We start from the raw sequence: 22,286 nt of genomic DNA, 5'->3' as shown, positions 1-22,286 counted from the left end.
CAAAGATCACACTTTCAGTGCAAAACTTGTAACCCCACAGTCCCCTTGGCCTCAAAGTGACTGTATTCTGGAGCCTCCTGCTCACACCTTCATCCTCTAAAGCTTTGTTTTTTTTAAAACTTGCTAGCTGTCATAATTCAGGGGAAGTGCTTTATAGGTAAATTCAAATGTTTGATAAAAATATCTGCTAAATGGGTGTAGGTTTGTTATCTTTAACATACAGGTTAATGTTTAATGTAATTTCAATGCAAGTTTCTTGTGTCCTGAACACACACTGTGGTGTCCACATCCTCTGCATTTGCATCTGCTCATTTGCATTTTTTTTTTTTTTTTTTTTTTTTTTGCAAATAAGTCTTCGAGCGCTCCTTTTATGCTCCTTTCTCTTTCTTATTTCTTTCATACTCTCTACTGTGCATCACTCAGACTCAGCACGACAACTAAATCATTAAGTTCAGTATTTCATATAGAAGTACTCTTTAATCTTTTTAAAATGTGACATTTAAGCAAATGCTTTTCAGGTGTAAACATGATCTTTTATATAAATATGCTCTTCAGAAAGTTGATTGTTTTTTTGAAATAGAAAAGCGTTGAACTTTGTGTCAGTTCATGGTCAGTGAGTAAGCATACCTATGCACATTTCACATTTCTTTAACCTCCTGTTAGTTGCTGCTCATTGTTCGGTTAAGGTAGTATTGGAATCTTTGAGATATTGGCCAACATCTTACAAAAAGGTGCCTCGAGGGTGGATTTGTAAGGGCCTTTTGTGCTGCTGTAGTATCCAGATACGAGAGGAAAAGGCCTAATTCTACAGTCAGAGGAGCGTCTCTTTTTTTCTTTTCTACCTCTTTAGTCTGGTTTGGCCTCTTTCCAGCTTTTACCAGTCTACTTTCACTTCCGCAGCTTTAATGAGACTGTTTTTTTTCTCCTTTGGTGCACTTTCTCACAAAACAAAAAGTACATTTGAAGCATATAGTAGTAAATGCAATGACTTCAAACCCCATTAAGTACTGTTAAAGACCATTAAATTTAAAAAAAAAGACACAATGAGACAGCTACAGTAATTACACTTAATGTTATAGACCAGAAAGTGTGTGTTTGTCAAGAGGGTTGGGACGGACTGAAGAGTGTGTGTTTGTCGTTGTGTATTCATTGTGATACAACAAGGTCTAACAGTCAATAAGAAATTGAGTGCATCAGCTGTAAAAATGTGTAAGTAATGGATCGGGTACAGTTTCTATTAAGTGAAGAGCGTTTGAATATCATCAAAAGAAGTCAATGACTTCACTGGTGGGTCGAACAGCTGGTTTGATGCATTGAGGCATCTGCATCAATGACTGCTGTAGCTGCAAAATATCTCGGAGGATGGAAATCATACCACTACTACTACTAATAAAAAAAGATTTATCTGCACATGGGTGAGCAAGGATGAGCTGGAAAGTGGAAAATAAAATCAAATAGATAGGGAAGTGTAGCCTCGTTTGAATCTCTTTAGTTTGACTTATGTAACAGCAAACCGGCTCATAGACTCCTCTCAAATAATGGCTCCAACAGTATGAGCCCTATCCTTTTCAAGCTCTTCTCCAGCTATTGAGGTTATTGCGCAAGGCTGGGGCTGTAATGGGATAGAAACACGACCCAAGGGAATGCACACAGATGTACACACTTACAGTGTAATGACTGCACGGACTGTACCCCTTTTTATTTTCCCCTCCACTGGAAACACTTAGAGCTCTATTTCTAGGAATGGGGATTCTTTGTAAATGTTAACTGCAAGCAAATCATCAACTAAACATTATGTTTTTATAGTAGATGGGTGGCATGTCTTTTTTTTTTTTTTCTGCTCAGAGAGTGGACTGTAAATTTGTAACCAGGGTATCAGCTGTTTGGGTAGATAATAATAAAAGTTTTGTGTATGGTGTGAAATTAACGGGTAGGTTGTTAGGATTGTGCTACATGTTTGTGTCTGAAAATCAGCGGATGGATTCATCTTGCTTCATGCTATCTTTACAGTCACGTTCTATACCAGCGTCAGAAACTGACACAGAGCAAAAGCCGCCTAGCTGATCAACCGCAGGCCTTGTGGTTTCTGTGTGGTGTACATGCTTTCACAGTTATTTTTTAAGGAGGTATGATTTAGGCACAGTGCTATGGGTAGGCCCATTAGAAAGGTGTGATTATATATGTGTTTAGTTTTGTTTTTTTAGCCTGAGCCCAAATACCAAGTCTAAACTTTCAAACTGACCTTTAAAGGAATGCAGAGGGAGCAAAATGCATCCTCATAGTGCAGGAATGGCTCTACTAAGATGCTCAGAAAAATTTCAGCAAAACGCCACAAGTCACGAATTTGATGTTCTGCTGCAGCTTTGTCATGTTTGCAACACAAAGTATGAGGCAGACGGTCTCTGTGCTGCTGTCTAATCACAAAAGTCAGTCTCAGTCTTTCAGACTTTTACTTCTTCCCTTTTTTATTAATATCCTTCGAGTTAACACACTTAACACAAAGCAGAAGTGGTTGTCCTTATTTGACTGCGCTGGCTTTGATCTGTTCGGTCCTTTGTACTTTTTATAAACCATTTCAACAAAAGTATCAACCTTTTTTTTTTTTTTTTCTCAAGCTGTTTTAATCCGATCTGACTGTGTGGGTTATTCTACTGTACAATTAGATCACATCGTATCTGTACGTCCATTGAGGACACTCTTACATCACCCCTGTCTTTTCCTCTGTGTTATGTGCCTCTGTCTTATGAGCCTATCATCCCTAATTTACAGGTTGGCGGTTAGGCTTGTTATACCATCCCGTAGTGCTCAATAGTGCTTCTACCAAGAATAGTTCACATGCTGGATTACAAATGCCACCAGCCATATGCCAATTATATGCGGCTGTACTGTGAGATATGCCAATTAGACATCCAGGCCATAATAAGGATTTAGAGTGTTCAGGACATAGAAAGCAATCTGAGCACCCACTTTATCTCCGACTCCCTATTTCTGTCTTTCACTGTAACATGTGTCCAGCCTTCTTTTCTCCATGTGGAATTTAAAATGAGTATGAGTATGAGTATGACTCGTACAAGTAAAGCTGTGTGTTTTCCTGCACTCGGCATTTCTCAGATAGTCCAGCAGCATCGGCCGTGGGTCGTGAAGTGACTCAGTGGTGCCAGAGCTGCCAGCAGCAGCAGAGACGATGGGGCAAATCAATACGTTTCAACAAATTACTGAGAGCTGAAGAGGCACTTGATTTTGTTGACAAAAACCACCGCAGTTAAATGGCATGTTGACATTTGCTGTTATCAAGTGGCAGCGCAGAGGGCCACTTAATTATTACAGGAACATGTATCACTGTTTTTTCACTGAGCTTCCTGCTGTCTATGGAGCAAAATGTGTATCGCTTTATCAGAACACTCTGTGGACAATAGTCATCTGTAGAGATGACATTATTCAGTGGACACTGAATATTTTAGTGAGAGAGCATCTGAAGTGGCCTTCTATCGCGCACTCCAGAGCACATGTGCAGAGTAACCGATTTGATTCTCCTGACTTTAACGGGTGAACAAGAACATATTGGACAGATGATTGTAAAACTACACACAGGAAATATATGGTGAGGGTGTGATGCAGCAGGTCTGAGGCTGTAATCGATCTATTTAACCGCCACTGCATGATGCGGACATGAAACAGACTTGTGGTCCTAAGTTATATTACTATCAGAGGCAAGTTTCTGTAATCTGTACACCCTCCTGGGTCTCTGACAAGCATCATTAACGCACAGATATGTTGCTGAAAATTACTTTTCTGCTGCCGCCCCGTGAAAGTCTGTGCTTAACAAACACTTCAGTGGTATTATAAGTAAAACAGTTTCAATTTTGTCTGTGCATGTGAACATTTGTGGTATCCCCACTTCCTTCCTCTGCGTTATGACAGATACAGACTACCTTCAAAACAACAAGGTTTGTTAATTGTTGCTGAAGCACATATGGATTTTACATTATGAGTATCTGCAAGGCTGTAAGGTCAAACGTGCTGGGATTTTAATTGGCCTTTGTATTAAATGAGGTTACAACCCTGCCAGCAAAAGAACAGCCTCATTGTTATACATGTGGCCTTGAATTTCATTAAAATGCATTCTTTTTTCATTTTAATATTTATTTTTGTAAAAGTATATATATTTATACGAATTAAGGATTTTATAAATCATTTATACTGTGTAGAGTGTGCAAAGACAAATAAGCGTCACTATAGCATATAAATATGAACCATTTTATCTACAGAAAATTATGAAGATGACAAAAAATGACAAGAAATCATTTAAAATCTCAACATGTGGCTCATTTATTATTGTTATCATTGCTTTGTGTGTACTAAAATTGTATTTCTTCTATTCCTCTCCAGTCAAGTACATGCGTGAGGCCACACCATATGTCAAAAAGGGCTCTCCCGTGTCAGAGATCGGCTGGGAGACGCCTCCTCCCGAGTCCCCCCGTCTCAGCAGCCCTCACATCACCTCCTCACCTGAAACTCCAAGTCCTACGATTCAGCACTCCTTGTCTCTGAACGGTGACAGGAGGTGCATACCACTGAAGATGTGTTATGTAACCCGAGCCATGACCACACCAGACCCTGAGAACAGGTAGCGAAGACACACACACACACACACACACACACACACACACACACACACACACACACACACTGGATGGACTGGTCGAGCAGATTCTCTGGACATGCTTTTTTGGGCTTTTTTAAATGCTTGTTTAATGACTTCAGGTTCATACATTAACCAGACACATAGTTCCACCTTGGGCTGAGTAATATGATCTTGAATCAAAACTGTGATTAATTTAACATGTTACGTATATTTTGTATTGCCGGGCCTGCAGCACTTTTTCAAATTCTTAATTCTGTATTTAGTGGTGAATGAAACAAAACTCCATCATGGATACAATGTATCTTTTTTTTCTTGCACCCTTAGTTTACCAGGTTTGTCTTGAAAAGATGCTCATATTATATTTGTGGTTCGCTGGAACAATTTTTTTTGTGCAGTTTTTTCTGCTTGTTGTCATCTTTATTGCAACACAGATATGTTGGGTATAAGTCTGTCATGTGAGTGTAGTCAGAAATGGCTTTCAGGCTTTGTTACTAGAAAATGTTTCTCCTCCCAAAGTTACACTACAAGAGGTCTAGGCTCTTGGGGGATTCCTGTGATGTATTGAGTGTTTCTTCAGTCATCTTTTCCACTCACTATGTGTTTATACACCTCTCTGCATTTAATCATTAGTTATTATTAATCTCTGGTTCTCTTCCACTGCATGTCTTTTGTCCACCCCAACCGGTCACGGCAGATGGCCCCGCCCCTCCCCGAGCCTGGTTCTGCTTGAGGCTTCTTCCTGTTAAAAGGGAGTTTTTCCTTCCCACTGTTGCCAAAGCACTTGCTCAAAGGGAGTCATATGATTGTTGGGATTTTCTGTTTACTTTGTATTATTGTAGGGATTTCACCTTACAATATAAAGCGCCTTGAGGCAACTGTTGTTGTGATTTGGCGCTATATAAATAAAATTGAATTAAACAGAAACAAACAAAAGATGGTTGGTTACTTTAGTTAATTAAAGGTTAACTAGTTTTCTACTCCTGCATGTCACAGTGAGTGAACAGAAACGTCTGCAGCCTTCTTCAGCTATCCTGTGGGGATTACTCAGTAGTGTTTTTTTTTAAGTCCATTTTCAGTTTTCCTTAAAGACAAACCTTTGAAGTATTGCCTAGCTAATTCTCAGTCAGTAGGGGGTGGTCTGATAGGGGCTGTCATCAAGCTAATTGGTTGGTAATTTGACAATAGCCCACTCAAACAGCATGGGGGAAGATAAGAGTGATTTACTCTCCTTTTCTAAACACTTTTGATATCAGTTTGTGTGCTTTATGCCCTAGCTGTCTTCCTCTATGCCTCACTTTCTGTGTTGCTTCCCTACTTGTTATACTTTCTTTGTCATTTCTCTCTCTCATGTCTGTTTTTCATACTTGTTTGTGTTTTTGTCTGCTTGGTTTCCTCTACCTTTCTTTTCTATCATCATCTCTCTTTGTATTCTGCCATCTGAATCAATTTTCTGTCTCTTTTGTCCTCCCATCATTGTCACTGTCTTGATATTTTTCTTTTTGCCCTCAAAACAATTGTCAGTGTTTTCCTATCATTCTGTGGCTCCATCTAGTCCTGCCTCCCTCTCCATATGTATGATTCTGGCAGAAAGTGGAAGCTCACACTTGAAAGCTTGAGATGATGAAGGAAACATCAAAGCCCAGTCGCAACCGTCTTTATGGAAACGCTACAACAACACTTTAACATTATAAATCTACTAAATAATCAGTCAGTAAAAACAAACAAAACTAATAAAAATAGAATAAAAAGTAAAAACACCATCTGTGGACATAATGTGGTTCTCTGTCAGCTGGAAACATGATGTACTTTTTAAACTTTTGCATAATCAGCTTTTCGTGGAAGCTGTGTTTAGATTGTTCAGCTTAGATTTGGTTTCGTTTGACTTTTTCTCAGTTTGAAGTGTTAGTTTTTCATTGCACTTGCAGCTGCAGGTGTTTGAGTTGTTGAGGCATTTCGTACCACATTAAGCATAAAGGCAACACGCAAGGCTGCTTGATACTTACCTTCATTATGATTAGCATTGTTTTTATAAGTGTCAAAGAAAATAACTTCATTTCAAACATATTCATGTTTGTTTTTTGTCTGCTTCCTGCAAACTACAAAGAAAATTAGTTGCTTCCTCTAAATTCCTACAGGATGTTGTACAGTTTACAATATGCTGCTTTTAGCTTAGCCATGTTATTTCCTTGTCACGCTGAAAGAACAGCAGTGGACGATTATAGCCCAAAATCATATTTTTCAAAGAAATTTACAGTTTGACAATGTAGGAAAACAAATGATGATAATTTTTTTAATCATTGATTGCAGCTTGCAGACAGGACTAGACTGGACTAGTGGAGACAAAGGGTATAAATAAAGGGTATTGTTACTTTCAAATAAATTGCTGTCACTGATGAATCAATATATAATTTAATTTGTGAATCCACTGGCACAAGGTGTCAGCATAAGCCAAATACTTAACCTTTCAAGTCTTCTTAGAATTCTTCTGCTTTTTAACCAGTTGCTTAAGTTCTCTTTACCACTATGTAATCACATCAGTAATTTCCATCCACTGTTTGCTCTTCCTGTAATATGGGCTGTAACTTGCGAGTGCTAGTTATAGCCATGCTTGGTGGAATCATTTGTTTAGGGTTGTGTTACACATTACCATCTGTTAGCATCTCCTCCTCACATGCCTTTGTACCCTAGCTGCACTCAACAGCATGTTTTTGCCTGAAGTGGTAGAACAAATTGGTTGTTTCCACCTTTAGAAGGAACTGTTTTCTTGCATATTTTGCGAAGTACTGTGCTTTTTTTTTTTTTTTTTTTTTTTTTTTTTTTTTTTTTAGGTCTGACATCTTTTAGGCAAACCACTTAATTTATTAAGGTAGCTCCTAAATTGTTATTGGAGTCTATAATGCTGTTCTTGCTCTCAAGCATGCTTGTGTTGTTGTGCTAGGAAATGTAAATGCAAGGCATCAATATGTCATTGATTTCGCAATATTACAATTTTATATGACATAAACATTTATACTGATATAAGCAGGGATGGTATGATATGACACAGCCTTAGTGTGTATTTACCAAGATACTAAAATAAAGCAGGATCACTTAAGATTCTTATTTATATCAGTGGCTGTTGATAAGCATAATGTTAGTTGGGGCAGTCTGCAAAGACATACTCAGCTTGTTATTCCGGTATGTAAGCTAAAGAAAGAATTACATTCAGAGTCGTGTAGTTATTCTGCAGTCGTGCTAGCTTGCTACTGCTAATTAGCACGGTTGTTAGCTGGGTTGAAGTTAGCTTAACTTAGTTCCTGTTGGTGTTAGTCTCCAATGCTCACATGGTATGTACGCTGCCTGCAGGGTACTAATTTCACATCTTCTTGTGCAGCGTTTTTGCTTTGTGTTTGGTTATGATTACCAAACCGAAGCAAGCGAAGCAGAAATCTTCTGTTTGCCACTGTCTTCAAGGGTGCGGTTTCTCTTTGCATGACAAGGATCAGCAAAAAACATTCCACATCTACCTGCAGATTGTCCACGTTAGTAGAGGATTTTGTCTCTCGGTCTGGGATTCAATCCTGAAAAGACAGGTGACATTTGTGGAGAAAGTGCTGTCCTGTCACATGGCACGACCCTTCCCTCTCTGAGTGTAGGGTCCCAGTTATTTGCGTCTCTGTACATCTAATTGGCAAATCTCAAATATGAAGGGCTGTAAAGTTGATTTAGCTTGGCTACTGCTGCTGCATCTGCAAGCCACTTTGGAACCAACATTGACCCCAGCTCATCCTTCTCATGCTCTGTGCGATCTAATCAGTGTTGTATCAATGTGGATTCCTTCTCTCTTCTGTGCTAGGAGTCAGGAGTCCTTTTTTGCTTCCCACATATCCTTGTAAAAGGACAGGAAGGAGGTCCAGGGACTCACAGACATAAACTGCCACTGGAAATAATTATCTTCTTTTGACTAAAGTAGGCCTGACTGAAGGACTCTAATAGTACAAAAAAGTTGCAGTTAATTAGCATGGACCTGGACCTGGGGTATGTGCTCAGTGGTATTCTGCTATATCCACATGGGACGATCATCTAGTCTCCTCATTATATGAGTGTTGTACACAACAACAACACAATTTGTGGTTAAACTTCATTAATTTGAAGTTTATTATTACACAAAAAAAAAACACGACAGACTTGAACTTTGCTGACTTTATTTGTGAGTAGCTGGGATCAATATCTCATCTAGTGACATAGGCAGCTTAAGCTTTACACAGATAACACTGTGTTTTGTGGTTTGATAAAGCTTGAGGCCAGATTCATAGACACAGATAAAGTCCTTAGCAAAATTTATTAAAAAAACAGGTTAGTGAAGGTAGAGTTCTTTCCTTTCTTGACTTCCAGCCTTACCTTGCCAGTAGATGTTTGGTAAATGTTTAAACAGGACACCCAAGTTGAAATGCAGGTTGTCATTTTTTAGGCCGTAAAATTTTGATGAGGTGTTCATATTTGTCCCGAAAGTTAGATGTTTCTCAGAGTTTGGCTGTTCCAATATAATAAACAGAAGTTAAAGATTGCAGAGTGAGATTCAATTCAATTCAATTCAATTTTATTTATATAGCGCCATATCACAACAGAAGTCGCCTCAAGGCGCTTTATATTGTGAAACACTTTGATCAAAACTGTTGTTTTTAAATGTGCTATATAAATAAATTTTGATTTGATTTGATATTGTACAGTAGATCGCACAATAATACATACAGAGAAAAACCCAACAATCATATGACCCCCTATGAGCAAGCACTTTGGCGACAGTGGGAAGGAAAACTCCCTTTAACAGGAAGAAACCTCCGCAGAACCAGGCTCAGGGAGGGGGGGCCATCTGCTGCGACTGGTTGGGTGAAAGAAGGAAAACAGGATAAAGACATGCTGTGGAAGAGAGACAGAAATTAATAACAGATATGATTCAATGCAGAGAGGTCTATTAACACACAGTGAGTGAGAAAGGTGACTGGAAAGGAAAAACTCAATGCATCATGGGAATCCCCGGCAGCCTACGTCTATTGCAGCATAACAAAGGGAGGATTCAGGGTCACCTGGTCCAGCCCTGACTATATGCTTTAGCAAAAAGGAAAGTTTTAAGCCTAATCTTGAAAGTAGAGATAGTGTCTGTCTCCCGAATCCAAACTGGAAGCTGGTTCCACAGAAGAGGGGCCTGAAAACCGAAGGCTCTGCCTCCCATTCTACTTTTAAATACTCTAGGGACAGCAAGTAGGCCTGCAGAGCGAGAGCGAAGTGCTCTAATAGGGTGATATGGCACTACAAGGTCATTAAGATAAGATGGGGCCTGATTATTTAAGACCTTGTATGTGAGGAGCAGGATTTTGAATTCAATTCTGGATTTAACAGGAAGCCAATGAAGGGAAGCCAAAACAGGAGAAATATGCTCTCTCTTTCTAGTCCCTGTCAGTACTCTTGCTGCAGATTAAACTCTGTTTTTCATTTTAAGGATTCGGGGGTGATAAAATGGCTTTATATTAAGTGATAGATAAGCCTGTTTTATCTTCTTTTACTTTACTCAGTGCAATGTTCATCTATCTGAGGTTTTTCTCTTCATTTCAGCAGGTGCTGTTTAAACTGTGTTTAAGCCTAAGAGGAGATTCGCAAGATTGGCATTTGAGGAAAGATGGGACAGTGATGAGCAGGAGTGATAATTCAGAAGGAGTGAGTTAATAAAGAAGGGGACTACATGACAGGAGAAGGAGAGAAAGTAATGATGTTTACTTTTGGGTGAAGACAGGTTAATAGTAATAATAATACAGATAATAGACAGATAGCTAAAATTCTCAAGTCGGGGTTTCACAACTAGGCTTCAAAAATCACTGAACGACGTCTCAGTGTCTGCATCCATACAGTCTATATTTGGATCACATCTGCATGATGGAAGAGACCTTGAATACATATTTGCTAAATCTATTGATAATCCCACGAGGACAACTACCCTTTGATCAAATGAGAGATTTAACTTCTTTCATGCAGGAGCAGACTTATGTAACGCCATGCATTCAGAGCAGTAACCTTTTCAGCTCAGCTCAGTTTTATTTCTATAGAGCCAATTTACATGAAAACATCTTAAGATGCTAAGTAACTTTAAAAAAAAAAAAAAAAAAGCAAAGTTAAAGACAAAATTGTAGCGAGAACCCAACGATCCACTTGTGCTGTTTGTGTGTGAGATGGGTTTCGTTACTAGTCCTCCCTATGTTCCCCATTCCTGCGTCATGCAATCAAGGGACAGAAAACTTAGGTTGGCAAAGTTGTTGCCAAAGCAAATAGCACACCAAAAAACTTGCAAACAAAATGCACTTCTAGCCCCGGAGTTCAGCCCTTATAGCTCCTCTCCTCTCCTCCAGGATGCCCTTAATCAACTTGCCTTTTTACAGGCACCGATTCTATTTTTAGGTCAGATTAACACCTGGAGCTTATCTGCTGTAGATGGTCTCTCCTACGTTTTGATAGAAGAGCAAATTAATCATATCCACTGGGGATTTTTCCAGGTTCTCCGTCTGTGTAATAAAAGAAAGCTGCAAAGAAAGCATTTTTGTCATGTTGAAAACCACCCTTAGTGTGGAGTTGTAGTGCCACAGCTAATTTTTTCTCTGTATTTTCTGTCTTATTTTAAAGGTTTTTTATTTAATGAGTATTACAAAAATGTACACAAGCAGGTTTTCCTATTTAATGAGTTGTGCATACAAAATCACGTATAAACACAAGACAGACACTTCAAAACGTTCCTACTGGTAGCTTAAATGGCTCTGTATATAGCCTTATTTGTGCATTTTCAGTCCTTGAAAATCACGTGATAAACATTGTAGACTGTGCATTCTTCAAAAACGGCCCAAACACAATATGAAGTACACGCTGTACAGTTGCTACCATGTCGCTTCTTTTAAATCTTTGAGTCAAGAATATTTAATAGTTTTCTGTGTCCACTGTTCTTATTATTTCCTTCCTCTAAAGTGGTCAGGTTATTTATCTATAGCTTACTGGTTTACGTCGTGGAGCTGAATACTTGCTTTGCTGCCCTATAAAGCAACAGTACACCACTTTATGCACTGTAGGCAGACACATGTGCCTTTTTAAAATTCATATTCACTGAGCACACAATCAAAGAGCCATTCAGAGAGATTGAAAGGCATGTGTTTGTTTTTTTAACCAAGGCCAGAAAGACTCACATATCATGTAAGCAGATTAGATATGGAAATTTGGAGAGAGACGGCGCTGGTCTCCCGCAGAGAATGCAATGCATGTTGAATAAACAAAAATTTCCATGCCATTTATTTCATTGTTCTGACCGAGTTGCTGTGATAAGCAAATAAGAAAGGGGGCATATGTTAAAGCGGAAACCTGAAAGGTAATATTTGAGTCCTAAAACTATAAGTCCAGAATAAATTGGAGTTTTGTGGTAAGGCTAACAAATATATTTTCAAGATTCTTTACTCTCAAGGTTTTAGCACTCGCTTCAGGACGATAACAGGGAAGTTCAACCTATTTAACTTTTCTTATCTTCCCCTGTAGACAAGTAGAGCTACACTCTCCTGATGTCAGGCACACTGTGGTGCTGCGTTGCCCAGACCAACCATCTGCCCTGTCGTGGTTCTCCGCCATGCACTCTGTCACATCAGCACTGGCACAGGTCTGTCTTCTACATGAAATATTATATCAGTGTCTCTCAGCACTCGATATTTCAGTAGATATAAGTGAACCTCTGGAAATGTCTTTGAATGTTAAGTTATGCATATTGAACTGTTTACCTTAAAAATGATCCACCTTACCACAGCGGGTGCTGCAAGAGGTTATCCAAAACACAGCCAGGGCAGGAGTTGCTGGCAGCAAAGAGATACGACACCTGGGATGGCTTGCAGGCAAGGTAGGAGTGCATTACTCACACTGTGGGGATATAAATTTGTCCACACTGAAAGGGTGGGACAGCAAATTTATATATCAGTTGTTAATCAGCTCTTGATATATTATTTCAATGTATTTTATGATGGTTAATATATCTGGAATCTGAGTTAATGTCCTTATGAGATAAATCATTTGTTTTTTTGTGTGTAAAGTTGTAAATAAATTGAGTTAGATGGTAGAAATCCATCAAAAAAAGTCACGTAAAAGCAGCATGAAAAGCCATCTGTCACAGAGAAGGGGGAAATGTGATAGTCAGGTGTAAATGTCAAGAATGCGGCTGCACTCATTTGTACACAGAAAATGTGACAAAAATAGTTTGCTTGATAAAGCAGTGGCAGTATTTACTTGTTGCATACTACTTGGAGTTGTCAGATTAACTGTTGGAGAAAGATAAAGCAATGGGCCAATCTGCATGACAGAAAGGTGTAAATTAGTGAGGTGGTGGGCCTGGGGAAGGGGCCCAGATGGTGTATGAATATATGACAAAGTATTAATGTGGTGTGTGTTTGTAGTGTGTATACATATATGGAGACATCTGTGCAGAGATATCTGCACGCCCACGAACATCTGTATCTACCTAATTTAGTCCTCGTGAATTCGACGGTATTTGAATCTTTAAATGCAGCACAATACTGTTACTTAGCAACATATTCTGATTATGTTAAAAATATGACCCTTGACCCTCTAAATCCCACGATACGATTGGATGAGGCGGAACTTCAAAGAGCAGCTTAGGATTCCGTGGCTGTGCTGCAGATAAGCTCCCATAATGACAATAGTTATGGAGCATTGTAAAATGAAATACCAGACTCGGTGTGTGCGTGCTCTGAGTGAGGGGTTTGTAGAGATGAGTGGCTGAGGGGGCACCGCTAAGCATATGCTTAAAAAAACCTGCAACTGCACACCAGCCACATTTATTTTGGGTGCACAATAGTGAATCTAGACATTTCCTGTGACAGAACAGAACAGCCTTGTGAACAGCTATTACAGATTGCAACTACACACACGCTCGCACACACACCAGCCTTCTCTGTTACTGCCAGTGATCAGCCTCATCAGCACTCTCATTTAAAAACACAAAGACAATCTTAGTATTTGCAAAAACCACAAGAGGGAATAGGTTCTAATTGTGCAGAATTGACGTGATCAAATTTATATTGCACAGGTTTACAGGATTAACTGCCTAGTTAATCTACTAGAATTATATTACAATTTTACTAATTGATCATTTAATTCTGAATTCATCTATCAGGTTTTTTTTCATCAAGTAATACTGCTAAATTTATGTCACAATGCCTGGCATTCAAAGATATTGACTATATGGGCCAATAGCTGGAGGTTTTGTCGTGTGGATAATCCTCCTGATTAGTGCAGCTCTTTAAAAGACTAATTTTTATATATTTATATGTCAGACCCTTAAAGGAAAGCTGTCATAGTCTCGTTGTTTGTGCTGCAGACAGAGAGTGAGAAGCAGTGTTGGAAGCCGGTGCTGGTGGTGGTGACAGAAAAGGACCTGCTGCTATATGACTGCTTACCACGAGGCCAGGAGGCCTGGCAGAGCCCTACACACACTTACCCACTTTTAGCAACACGGTAGGACCCTCATAAACTTGCACATGCATTAATATTGGGCCTTAAACATTCAATGTGTTTTATGATGACTAACACTATGGTGTTGCTTTTTTCATTTAAAAATAATTTTATTAAAAATACTGCTAAGCTTGAGTGTATATTGAATTTCTTCTCTTTGCTAAAAGACTTTGTATGTGTTTATTTAGTCTGGTCCACTCAGGCCCTGACCGGGGGTCGCCGCACTCCGGCACAGAGCTGTTCTTTGCCACTCGGACTGGCACACGACTTGGCATTGAGACTCACCTGTTCCGGACTGAGACCACCAAGGACCTGTCCCTGTGGACCAGACACATTGTGAATGGATGTCACGCATCAGCTGAGATGATTAAAGAAGTCTCTACGAGTGAGTCCCGCTACACAGCACAGAAACATTAAGATTAAGTGATATAATGCATAAAAAACATAGGAACATGCATATTGATACACTTGGATAGAAACAGGAATGCATGTAGAGAGCTATGGCTGGAGCAGGTTGAGTTGTGCGGGTCACTGTGCTGGATTCTGTGATGCTTTCTCACGTGTGTTCAGGCATGCTGCAGCAAATCATAACCAGACAGATTTAAGAGGCTGCACCAGCAAGTACAGCCTGAGGTCTGGCAAGCGTAAATCTGGTACAAAGAGCATAATATATACAGACTCCTACATCCACTAAAACATTAGGATACCTTTGGGTTTGTGATATAATTTGACAGCCGTATGGAGGATGTGGACAAAGTACTTGCTTTTTATAGAAAGGAATACTTTTCTACTGTGTGTGTGTGTGTGTGTGTGTGTGTGTTATTTAGCAGTGAGCACTGGTCGTCCCGGGAATTTCAGCAGAATACCGCCCCTCCCTCTTGGTGGCCTCCCTCTCTCAAAGCACAAAATGCCCTGGGAACTCCACTTCTCCCTTGGGTGCCCCTTCTCACGTCCCAAACTAACTTTCTCTTCAGATTCTAGCCAATCACAAAACAGACTTTATTCCGAATCGAGCGGTGACCATCACCGTCATTGTGTCCTCGTTGTCAGTGTAGTTTCTGGAGCATTTATCTCCAATCTCTTGTTAAAACTTTCCTAAAACTGCGTCTTCCCCCATGTCACGCTGTGATTAGCGTAGCACGACTTTATTCACGTCTGTGAAACTTAATTTAAAACCTCTAAGCTGCATTGTAAAAGTATGACTTTGTTTGTCGCTGCAGTTAGCTGTGAAATGTGAACGTAATCAGCACATTTTCTTTAATCCCGTGACTAAACGCTGTCTAGACTGACGCGCGTTGCTCAACATAAATGATCTGTTGCTCTAAATGCAGCAATGAAAGAAACCGTCAAAATCAAAGGCCACTGCCACGATACAGCCACACAGGTAATTTCTTTTACTTGTCTACTGGATGATCAAAAGACTTCATAGGGGTGTGTCGGTGCATAGTCCTATATTGCTCGGCATAGCTTTGCCCACCTCCAATCTGAGCAGAGGTTGATTCTACCAAGATGAGTAAAAACACATGTGCGGTCATGCAAGGCCTTTAGAGTTTGCTGTAACTATTTTTGGCCACTCAGGGGTAGCTGAAAAAAAATCTGTGAAAACAGCACCAACATATTATCGTCATTCAAGTTAATATGACCAACTTGTACACCCAGCAGACTGAGAAACATTCAAATTCATCTGGAGTCGTGCTTCTTTTCATTCTCTTTTCAGGCATCTGTCTCTTAATAATCCTCAGGACTTTTTTTTTGACAGCTGCTTTATTTGCTAAAACATCTGCATGCACAACATCTGTAAAGACTGTTTAAATGCATATAGTAGTGCTAGCAGTAAGCAAAACTCAGTTGGGTTTAAAAAACCCATCGATACATTTTCTTCTGCTTATCCAATTCGGGGTTGAGAGGGTTACATTCCAGCTGTCACAGGCTGAGAGGCGGGTTCAACCTAGGACAGGTAGCCAGTCTGTATTACACTACACAGCCACAATATTACACTTTATGAGACTCAGCCATTCTAGGGCTAAAGCAAAGAGACTGATAACCACTCACCATTTTGCATGTTCATCCTGTGTCTGCGTGGGTTCTCTCTGGGTTACCCACACAGTCCAAAGACATGCAGCTGACTGGTGGGGTTAAAAACCAAGCAACAAAAAGTGGTTTTGAAAATGTTTTTTCTGATGTTTCCTGATTAGTAGAGGAAGGAGATGCACAATTTGTGAGCATTTTAAATCCCAGTCCCAGTCTCTGCTATGCTTGAACTTGGACCTTGGGACGACCAGGACCAGTAATCTGCTGAGCAGACTGTGGCAGTGATGTGCGTATGTGTAAAGTAAAGGGGTGCCAACCCTTTTAATACTGGTCTGCATCCCTTCCATGATCATTTAGCATATTAAAATGTTAAAGTTTTCTCCTTAGCACTAAGCAGAGAGGAACCGCTTAGGGTGTTAGTTTTGCAGGTCTTTTAAATTTATGAAGCAACCTGATGGAGAACAACAGATTAGATGCAAGTGATTCAGAATCAGTCAGAATCAGAATCGTGTTGATTGGCCAAGTATATGTGCAGACACATACAAGGAATTTGGTTCCGGTAGATGGTGGCTCTCAAGCACAGCAATGTAAATCTCACACACACACACACACACACACACACACACACACACACACACACACACACACACACACACACACACACACACTAAAGTTCTAAAATTCTTTAATCTGATGAATATAACAACAATCCAGCCAAGAGTTGTTGAGATTTTACTCACAGCTCATGTTTTTAAAACTCATGTTGATTGTAGAGGTCAGGTCAGGAGGCGCCATCTTTTGGGAACGGCAATAAATATACAAATTTTTTCCTTTGCAGACCATTTAACATTTGTGTGTGGAGTGGTATTTATCACTCTAGGCCAACTAACAGATCGCCGTCTACAGAACCATGCTATTGCCGCTGCTACAAATGTTTATTGTAATAGATTTCTTTGATTATTTTTTTTTTAAATACTTTAATAGTCATTTAGGTAATAAGTTGGTGACACGGGCAAAAAAGGAACATGAATTTTTGTGGGGTTTTGAATCTCCATTGCTCCCTATACCTAACCTTTTTTCTAGAATGGACTGATGCACCAGTCCTCAGTGCATTTGCTCATGTGTCAGCGGTTGCCACTTGAGGATTCATTATACTGACCTTGTCGGCTTTTCGTCTGTGTTATATTCTAAATCATCCTTATAGTTTATTCACTGTCAGATCCTATAATAAAGATTTGCTCTGAAGATGGATTAACTTTCAATCACTCATCGGGCAGAAGGCCGTTCTTGAGGGCCTTTAAAGGCGTATTTGAAATCAAATTTCGTGAGCTCTCGGCCTGCTGTCATTCCCTTTATTATTATTATCCAAGGTGACTTAAACCTTCTCGAGGTTATTCTGGTATTTTAAGCAATTAGCGGAAGAAGTCACTGCCACGATGTTCAGTGGTGCATATCATATGAATAGTTTAAACCTTACTCATGTCTACCGTAAATCCTCTCTCCCTGCCTTCCGACATCTCCATGCTTTTCACCAGTGTTAATCAAAATCAATAACTGAAAGCTCTCCGCCTTCCCTCCTGTAACGCACGCTAATTTGCATGTGATGTGTGATTTGCCTAATGCCGTTTTACATGGGTCTTGTGGCGAGACCGCTTTCTCAACTGTGTTTTCCAAAGTCAAGCAAACTTTACTCTCAGCTTCAAACCATTAGCTGTTTAAAGTCAGCAATCCCCACGTCCTCCTTCTCAAGCTTCTCTTTAATGTTGTCGTTGAAGTGACAGCTGCAGAACCTGCCGAATTGTCTTGGAGGTCGATACAGTCTCTTTAATGAACAGGTAAACCGCTTGATGACTTTAAAAAGCAATTTTACCTCAGGGGCTGTGGAAAATTAACCTATTAACCTGCTGTGACACTTGAAGATAGGCGCAGTGGGTTGCAGTTTCAAAATATGAGGTACTCTGCCTCCTCCTAATGAGTTACAAGTTACAAGACAAATAGTACTGAACGCAACTTTTTGTCCCCTAATAACCTTTTAGAGTTTCCACTTGTTGATGTTTGTAACACACTTAGTGTCTCCCTCCTTTTTTTTCTCTGACCCTCTTTCCCTGATTCATTTGGCTCCTCTCTGGCTCCCAGTGTTATCACTTTCTGCCCCTCCTTCTGTCTCTTCCACTCACCATCAGGCAGAAAGAAGGGCTTTTGTTGCTGCCTGAAAAGCCTCTTTCTCCCTCTGTGTGTGTATTCTTGTGGGAACTTTCTCCACAGAACAATGTTCTCAGGTAGAAGACTTTCAGGTTTAATATTCTCTCCTGAACACAACAAAGACCACCGCTCTTTGTTTCATTTGCAGCTCCATTTATACCATTAGGAACACGCTGTTCCCGTCACATTGTTTATACATCGTTAGAAAAATATTACACTTTATGAGACTCATTTTTCATTGTGAACTTGATGTCTTTGGGGGTTAAAACAGGATATTATCCTCTGTTTGACTGTATGTGTGTGGCTCAGCTTCTATTTGAATCAGACTGCTCTCCATATCAACATTACTTCCTGAAGCGTAGTCATCACACAAGTTTGACTATCACAGGCAATAAGTAGGAAAGAGATTAATTTATTGCTTTATTTACTTAAATGTAATTTGAGTCTCTTTTGTGGTACATTTAACAAAATTAACATAAAGTTGCATATATTTCAATTTGTTATAAATCCAAATAAAGATCAGAAAAAAGTGGAAAAAAGACCTTTAAAAAAATTCAAAAACACTGCTACCTACATATGTCACCATGTTGTTCACATTGCTCTCCAACTTTTACGTCAGTGTTTTTTGGTTTTGTTTGTCAAGAGTTCAAAGAAGTTCAAACTGAGGTGCTCGCCTCAGGAAACTGTACTGTTCGTAGTGTGAGGTGTACAGTAAGATTGGAGTGTTTGAAGGGGTTTCAAAGATTACAGTTGTCAGCAAGTTTCCGCCTGTTTAACTAAAAAAAAAAAAAAAAAAGCAGATACTTAAGCATTAATATTAAGCCAGCAACACTGATAATGCTGTACACCTGCATGAATGTCATTGGCTGTAACAGCACTCAGCTAATGTAAATCTGACTTAGTTTTGTGTCTTAACTAAAGCTGTGCTCCGTTTATCACTTTTATGCTCTCCCTATAACTTGACCCAAACCTGCAGTTTTTAAATCTGTGTGCACCTGCAGTTTGTGCTCCTACCTTTGCTTTGTAACGAGTATGATGAAGTGCTAATTGAGCACACTCGTGTAGCATTTTGTTCCACGCTTGTTTTACAGCTGACAGCTCCCGCTAATTGGCATCTTTGCGGCAGTGTTTGTAATCTAGAATAAGACATTCCAGAGTGAAATTAAAGTTTCATTTTTTGCCTTTCTGCTGACCCACACTGAAATATGCTTCAAAAGAGCGAAATCAAAATCAATGTAGAATACATTTGTGTGTTTAATTACATTCTTGTGCACTGCAAATTATCTGTTACCCTGTACGGGGGAAATAAAACTCACTGGAAGTCAAGACACATTTGCTAACTGTCCTCTCTTAGTTGTTTTTTTTTTTAGATAAACTGAAACATGGTAGTCTGATTAGGAACGTTTAACTGCCAACATAGTTAATTAGACATTATCTGTCTCTTTCAGTTTAACGACAAGCTAACAACTACTAAACCCTAAAGAGCAACAATGTGGTTTACTGGAGGTCGTTATTCACCAGCAGGGACGTATGTTTTGGGTTATTTTTGTGTTAAAAGACAAACAGAAGACACAGACTTAGTTTAGCTGCTGACTACTTGAGGTTTTCTTTCAAAATCTTCACATACCTGTCTTTCTTAAAGATTTCTTCCACCTTGACGAGATTCCCGAGATCCAGACGCACAGAAGCATTCCTGCAACAAAATACTCAGACCTCCGTGTTTCACTGTGGAGACGGTGTTCTTTAGCTCGTACACCTCTTTTTTCTCCAAACATAAGCAGTATCTCTTTGGCCAAACTAGACTCTAGTTTGGTGTCATCTAACCAAAGCATGCGCTTCCAGTATCCATAATTTTCTCCAGGTTATCCTTTGCATACTATAATATGGCTAAAAGTTGTCTGTTCTGCAGAAGTGGAGTTTTTCTTGCTCTGCAGGCTTGCCGTTCATTCCTCTGCAGGATTTTTCTTCTTTGAGGCAATTCCAGACTCAGCTAAGTCATTCACTCATGTCTTGGCAGTTGTTCTGGGGTCTTCAGACACATATCTCACTAGTTTTCTTTTCAGTTTTTGAGATCTTTGATTCTTGCCTCTACCAGGCTTGTTCTGCTCTGTGTGGCTCTCTTTGTTGATGATACTTCTCACTCCACTTCTTGACACTTGGAAATGTTGTGATATCTCTGTATATCTATCTCCTGCTTTGTGAGCATCAACAGTTCATTTTCTCAAGTCTACCTCTACAAAGTTAAAGCTACAGCAATGGTTTGTGCTATGGTTACATTGACACTGATCATTTTTGTTATTTTCTGAAATTATTCTCTTATTGTGTGCAAATAGAATAGAATTTATACTTTGTAAAGAAAACTAGTGTGTTTAGAAATGCTGAAAATCACCTGCACTGTTAAAAGTGTTTTTAAACAGTGCCGTGTGTGTGTGTGTGTGTGTGTGTGTGTGTGTGTGTGTGTGTGTGTGTGTGTGTGTGTGTGTGTGTGTGTGTGTACATACAAACATCCATCCTTGTACACACATCTTGGTCAAACAATAGAAAGCTAACATCTCTCTTCTCTCTTACCGTCTCTTTGTCAAACAAACACTCTGCTTGGTAGATCAGATATCGTCAGGAGAGCAGTTTGTGCTGCAAATGAAGTTTTCAGCTTGCGGCCTTCACGTCTGCCGCAGGGAGTGAAGGTATTCTGCTGTCAAGGAGTGAAAAATAAGGCTAAATGCACCTAGATCACACAGTGTGGGGACAAGGCGAAGCAGGAGGAGCTGATAAAGATAGTACACTCAGCTTTCAGCTAAGACACCCGCTGTGACGAGAGGAGGAAGAGCAGGAGAAAAGTGATGAGAAATGTTGTAAAATAGAGAAATTACACTCCCTGCTTTCAGCCAAATGAGAAGGAGAGTGTGTCACTGAAATGCTGCTACTTCATTTAGTAAGTAAACAGATACGAGATACAAGAGATACGGGGGTTTGGTTTTTTTTATAACGTGCCAGGACTGACAACCAGCCCTCGAACGGCACTAATAAACCATATTACTGGTATGAATATGCAAAAGCCCTTTTAGATCAGCCATCCCGGTTCACTCAGGGGAAGTGTACCTCTCTTGTATGTAGTATAGCTAATGTTCCAGTCTCTTGTTGGACTCTGGGTTCCACAGGCACAGTTGTTATAGACTGTGAACAAAACACAGCTTTTGTCAGAGTGCACCACTTTGTAAGGATTTTAAGGTTTTTAAGGGTTTTAAAAATCTTTTTACACATAACAAAGCAAACATTTTCCCTTGTATGTTAAGGCTAGCTATTCAACTCTTGTTCTCTGCAGGTATCTTTTAGACCTCACTCTTCCACCTCCTCGTGAGCACCTTGTTAACAATCAAAAATCTTTGTCTTCCAGGTTGTCTGTACCGGGGTCAGGAGTGTCGGCTGGTGATCCACTATGAGAGGGGCTTCTCTGTGCTGGCTGACCCAAAAGCAGAAGATGGGGAGGACTTTGAGGAGAGAGTAGCTTGTACTACTAGCAAGCCCCAAGTTCTCCTCTCCTACCCCTTTGAAAAACTAAAGATGTCCTCAGATGACGGAGTACGCATGCTGTTCCTCGACTTTGGGGGGAAGGAGGGGGAAATTGTGAGTGGGTTGTTTTTTTTTTTGTTTTTTTTTCCTTTGGTTCATTTTTTGTATTTGTAACTTCACATTTAGACACACAAACTGTAACAAAATATGTTCATGCATAAGAATGAGTTTCTTCTAAGCGGTGAACTCTGATAGTGGGTGATTGTATTTTTTGTGCTGTTTTTCAGCTACACCATAGTTTAATAGAAAGACATCATAACGGCACTTCTATAAAGTCTTGTTCTTTGAGTCAGCACAATCTAATAAAAACAAT

The 22,286-nt window shown here is 39.7% G+C and overlaps 1 protein-coding gene across 1 annotated transcript in view; it reads left to right on the top strand.

Moving 5' to 3' along the window:
* sntb1 (syntrophin, basic 1) overlaps positions 1-22,286 on the top strand; it is a 38,110-nt gene that overhangs the window by 11,042 nt on the left and 4,782 nt on the right. The window contains exons 2-7 of the mRNA XM_031751905.2: positions 4,390-4,627; positions 12,191-12,308; positions 12,453-12,542; positions 14,037-14,173; positions 14,359-14,555; positions 21,798-22,027. Of these exons, the coding sequence (XP_031607765.1) occupies positions 4,390-4,627; positions 12,191-12,308; positions 12,453-12,542; positions 14,037-14,173; positions 14,359-14,555; positions 21,798-22,027 (1,010 nt within the window). The remainder of the gene's footprint in view (positions 1-4,389; positions 4,628-12,190; positions 12,309-12,452; positions 12,543-14,036; positions 14,174-14,358; positions 14,556-21,797; positions 22,028-22,286) is intronic.

This window comes from Oreochromis aureus, linkage group 11 (assembly GCF_013358895.1).
Source record: "Oreochromis aureus strain Israel breed Guangdong linkage group 11, ZZ_aureus, whole genome shotgun sequence".
Classification (NCBI taxonomy): Eukaryota; Metazoa; Chordata; class Actinopteri; order Cichliformes; family Cichlidae; genus Oreochromis; species Oreochromis aureus.
Note: the sequence above shows the minus strand (reverse complement) of the source record. Positions and strands in the feature narration are given on the sequence as shown.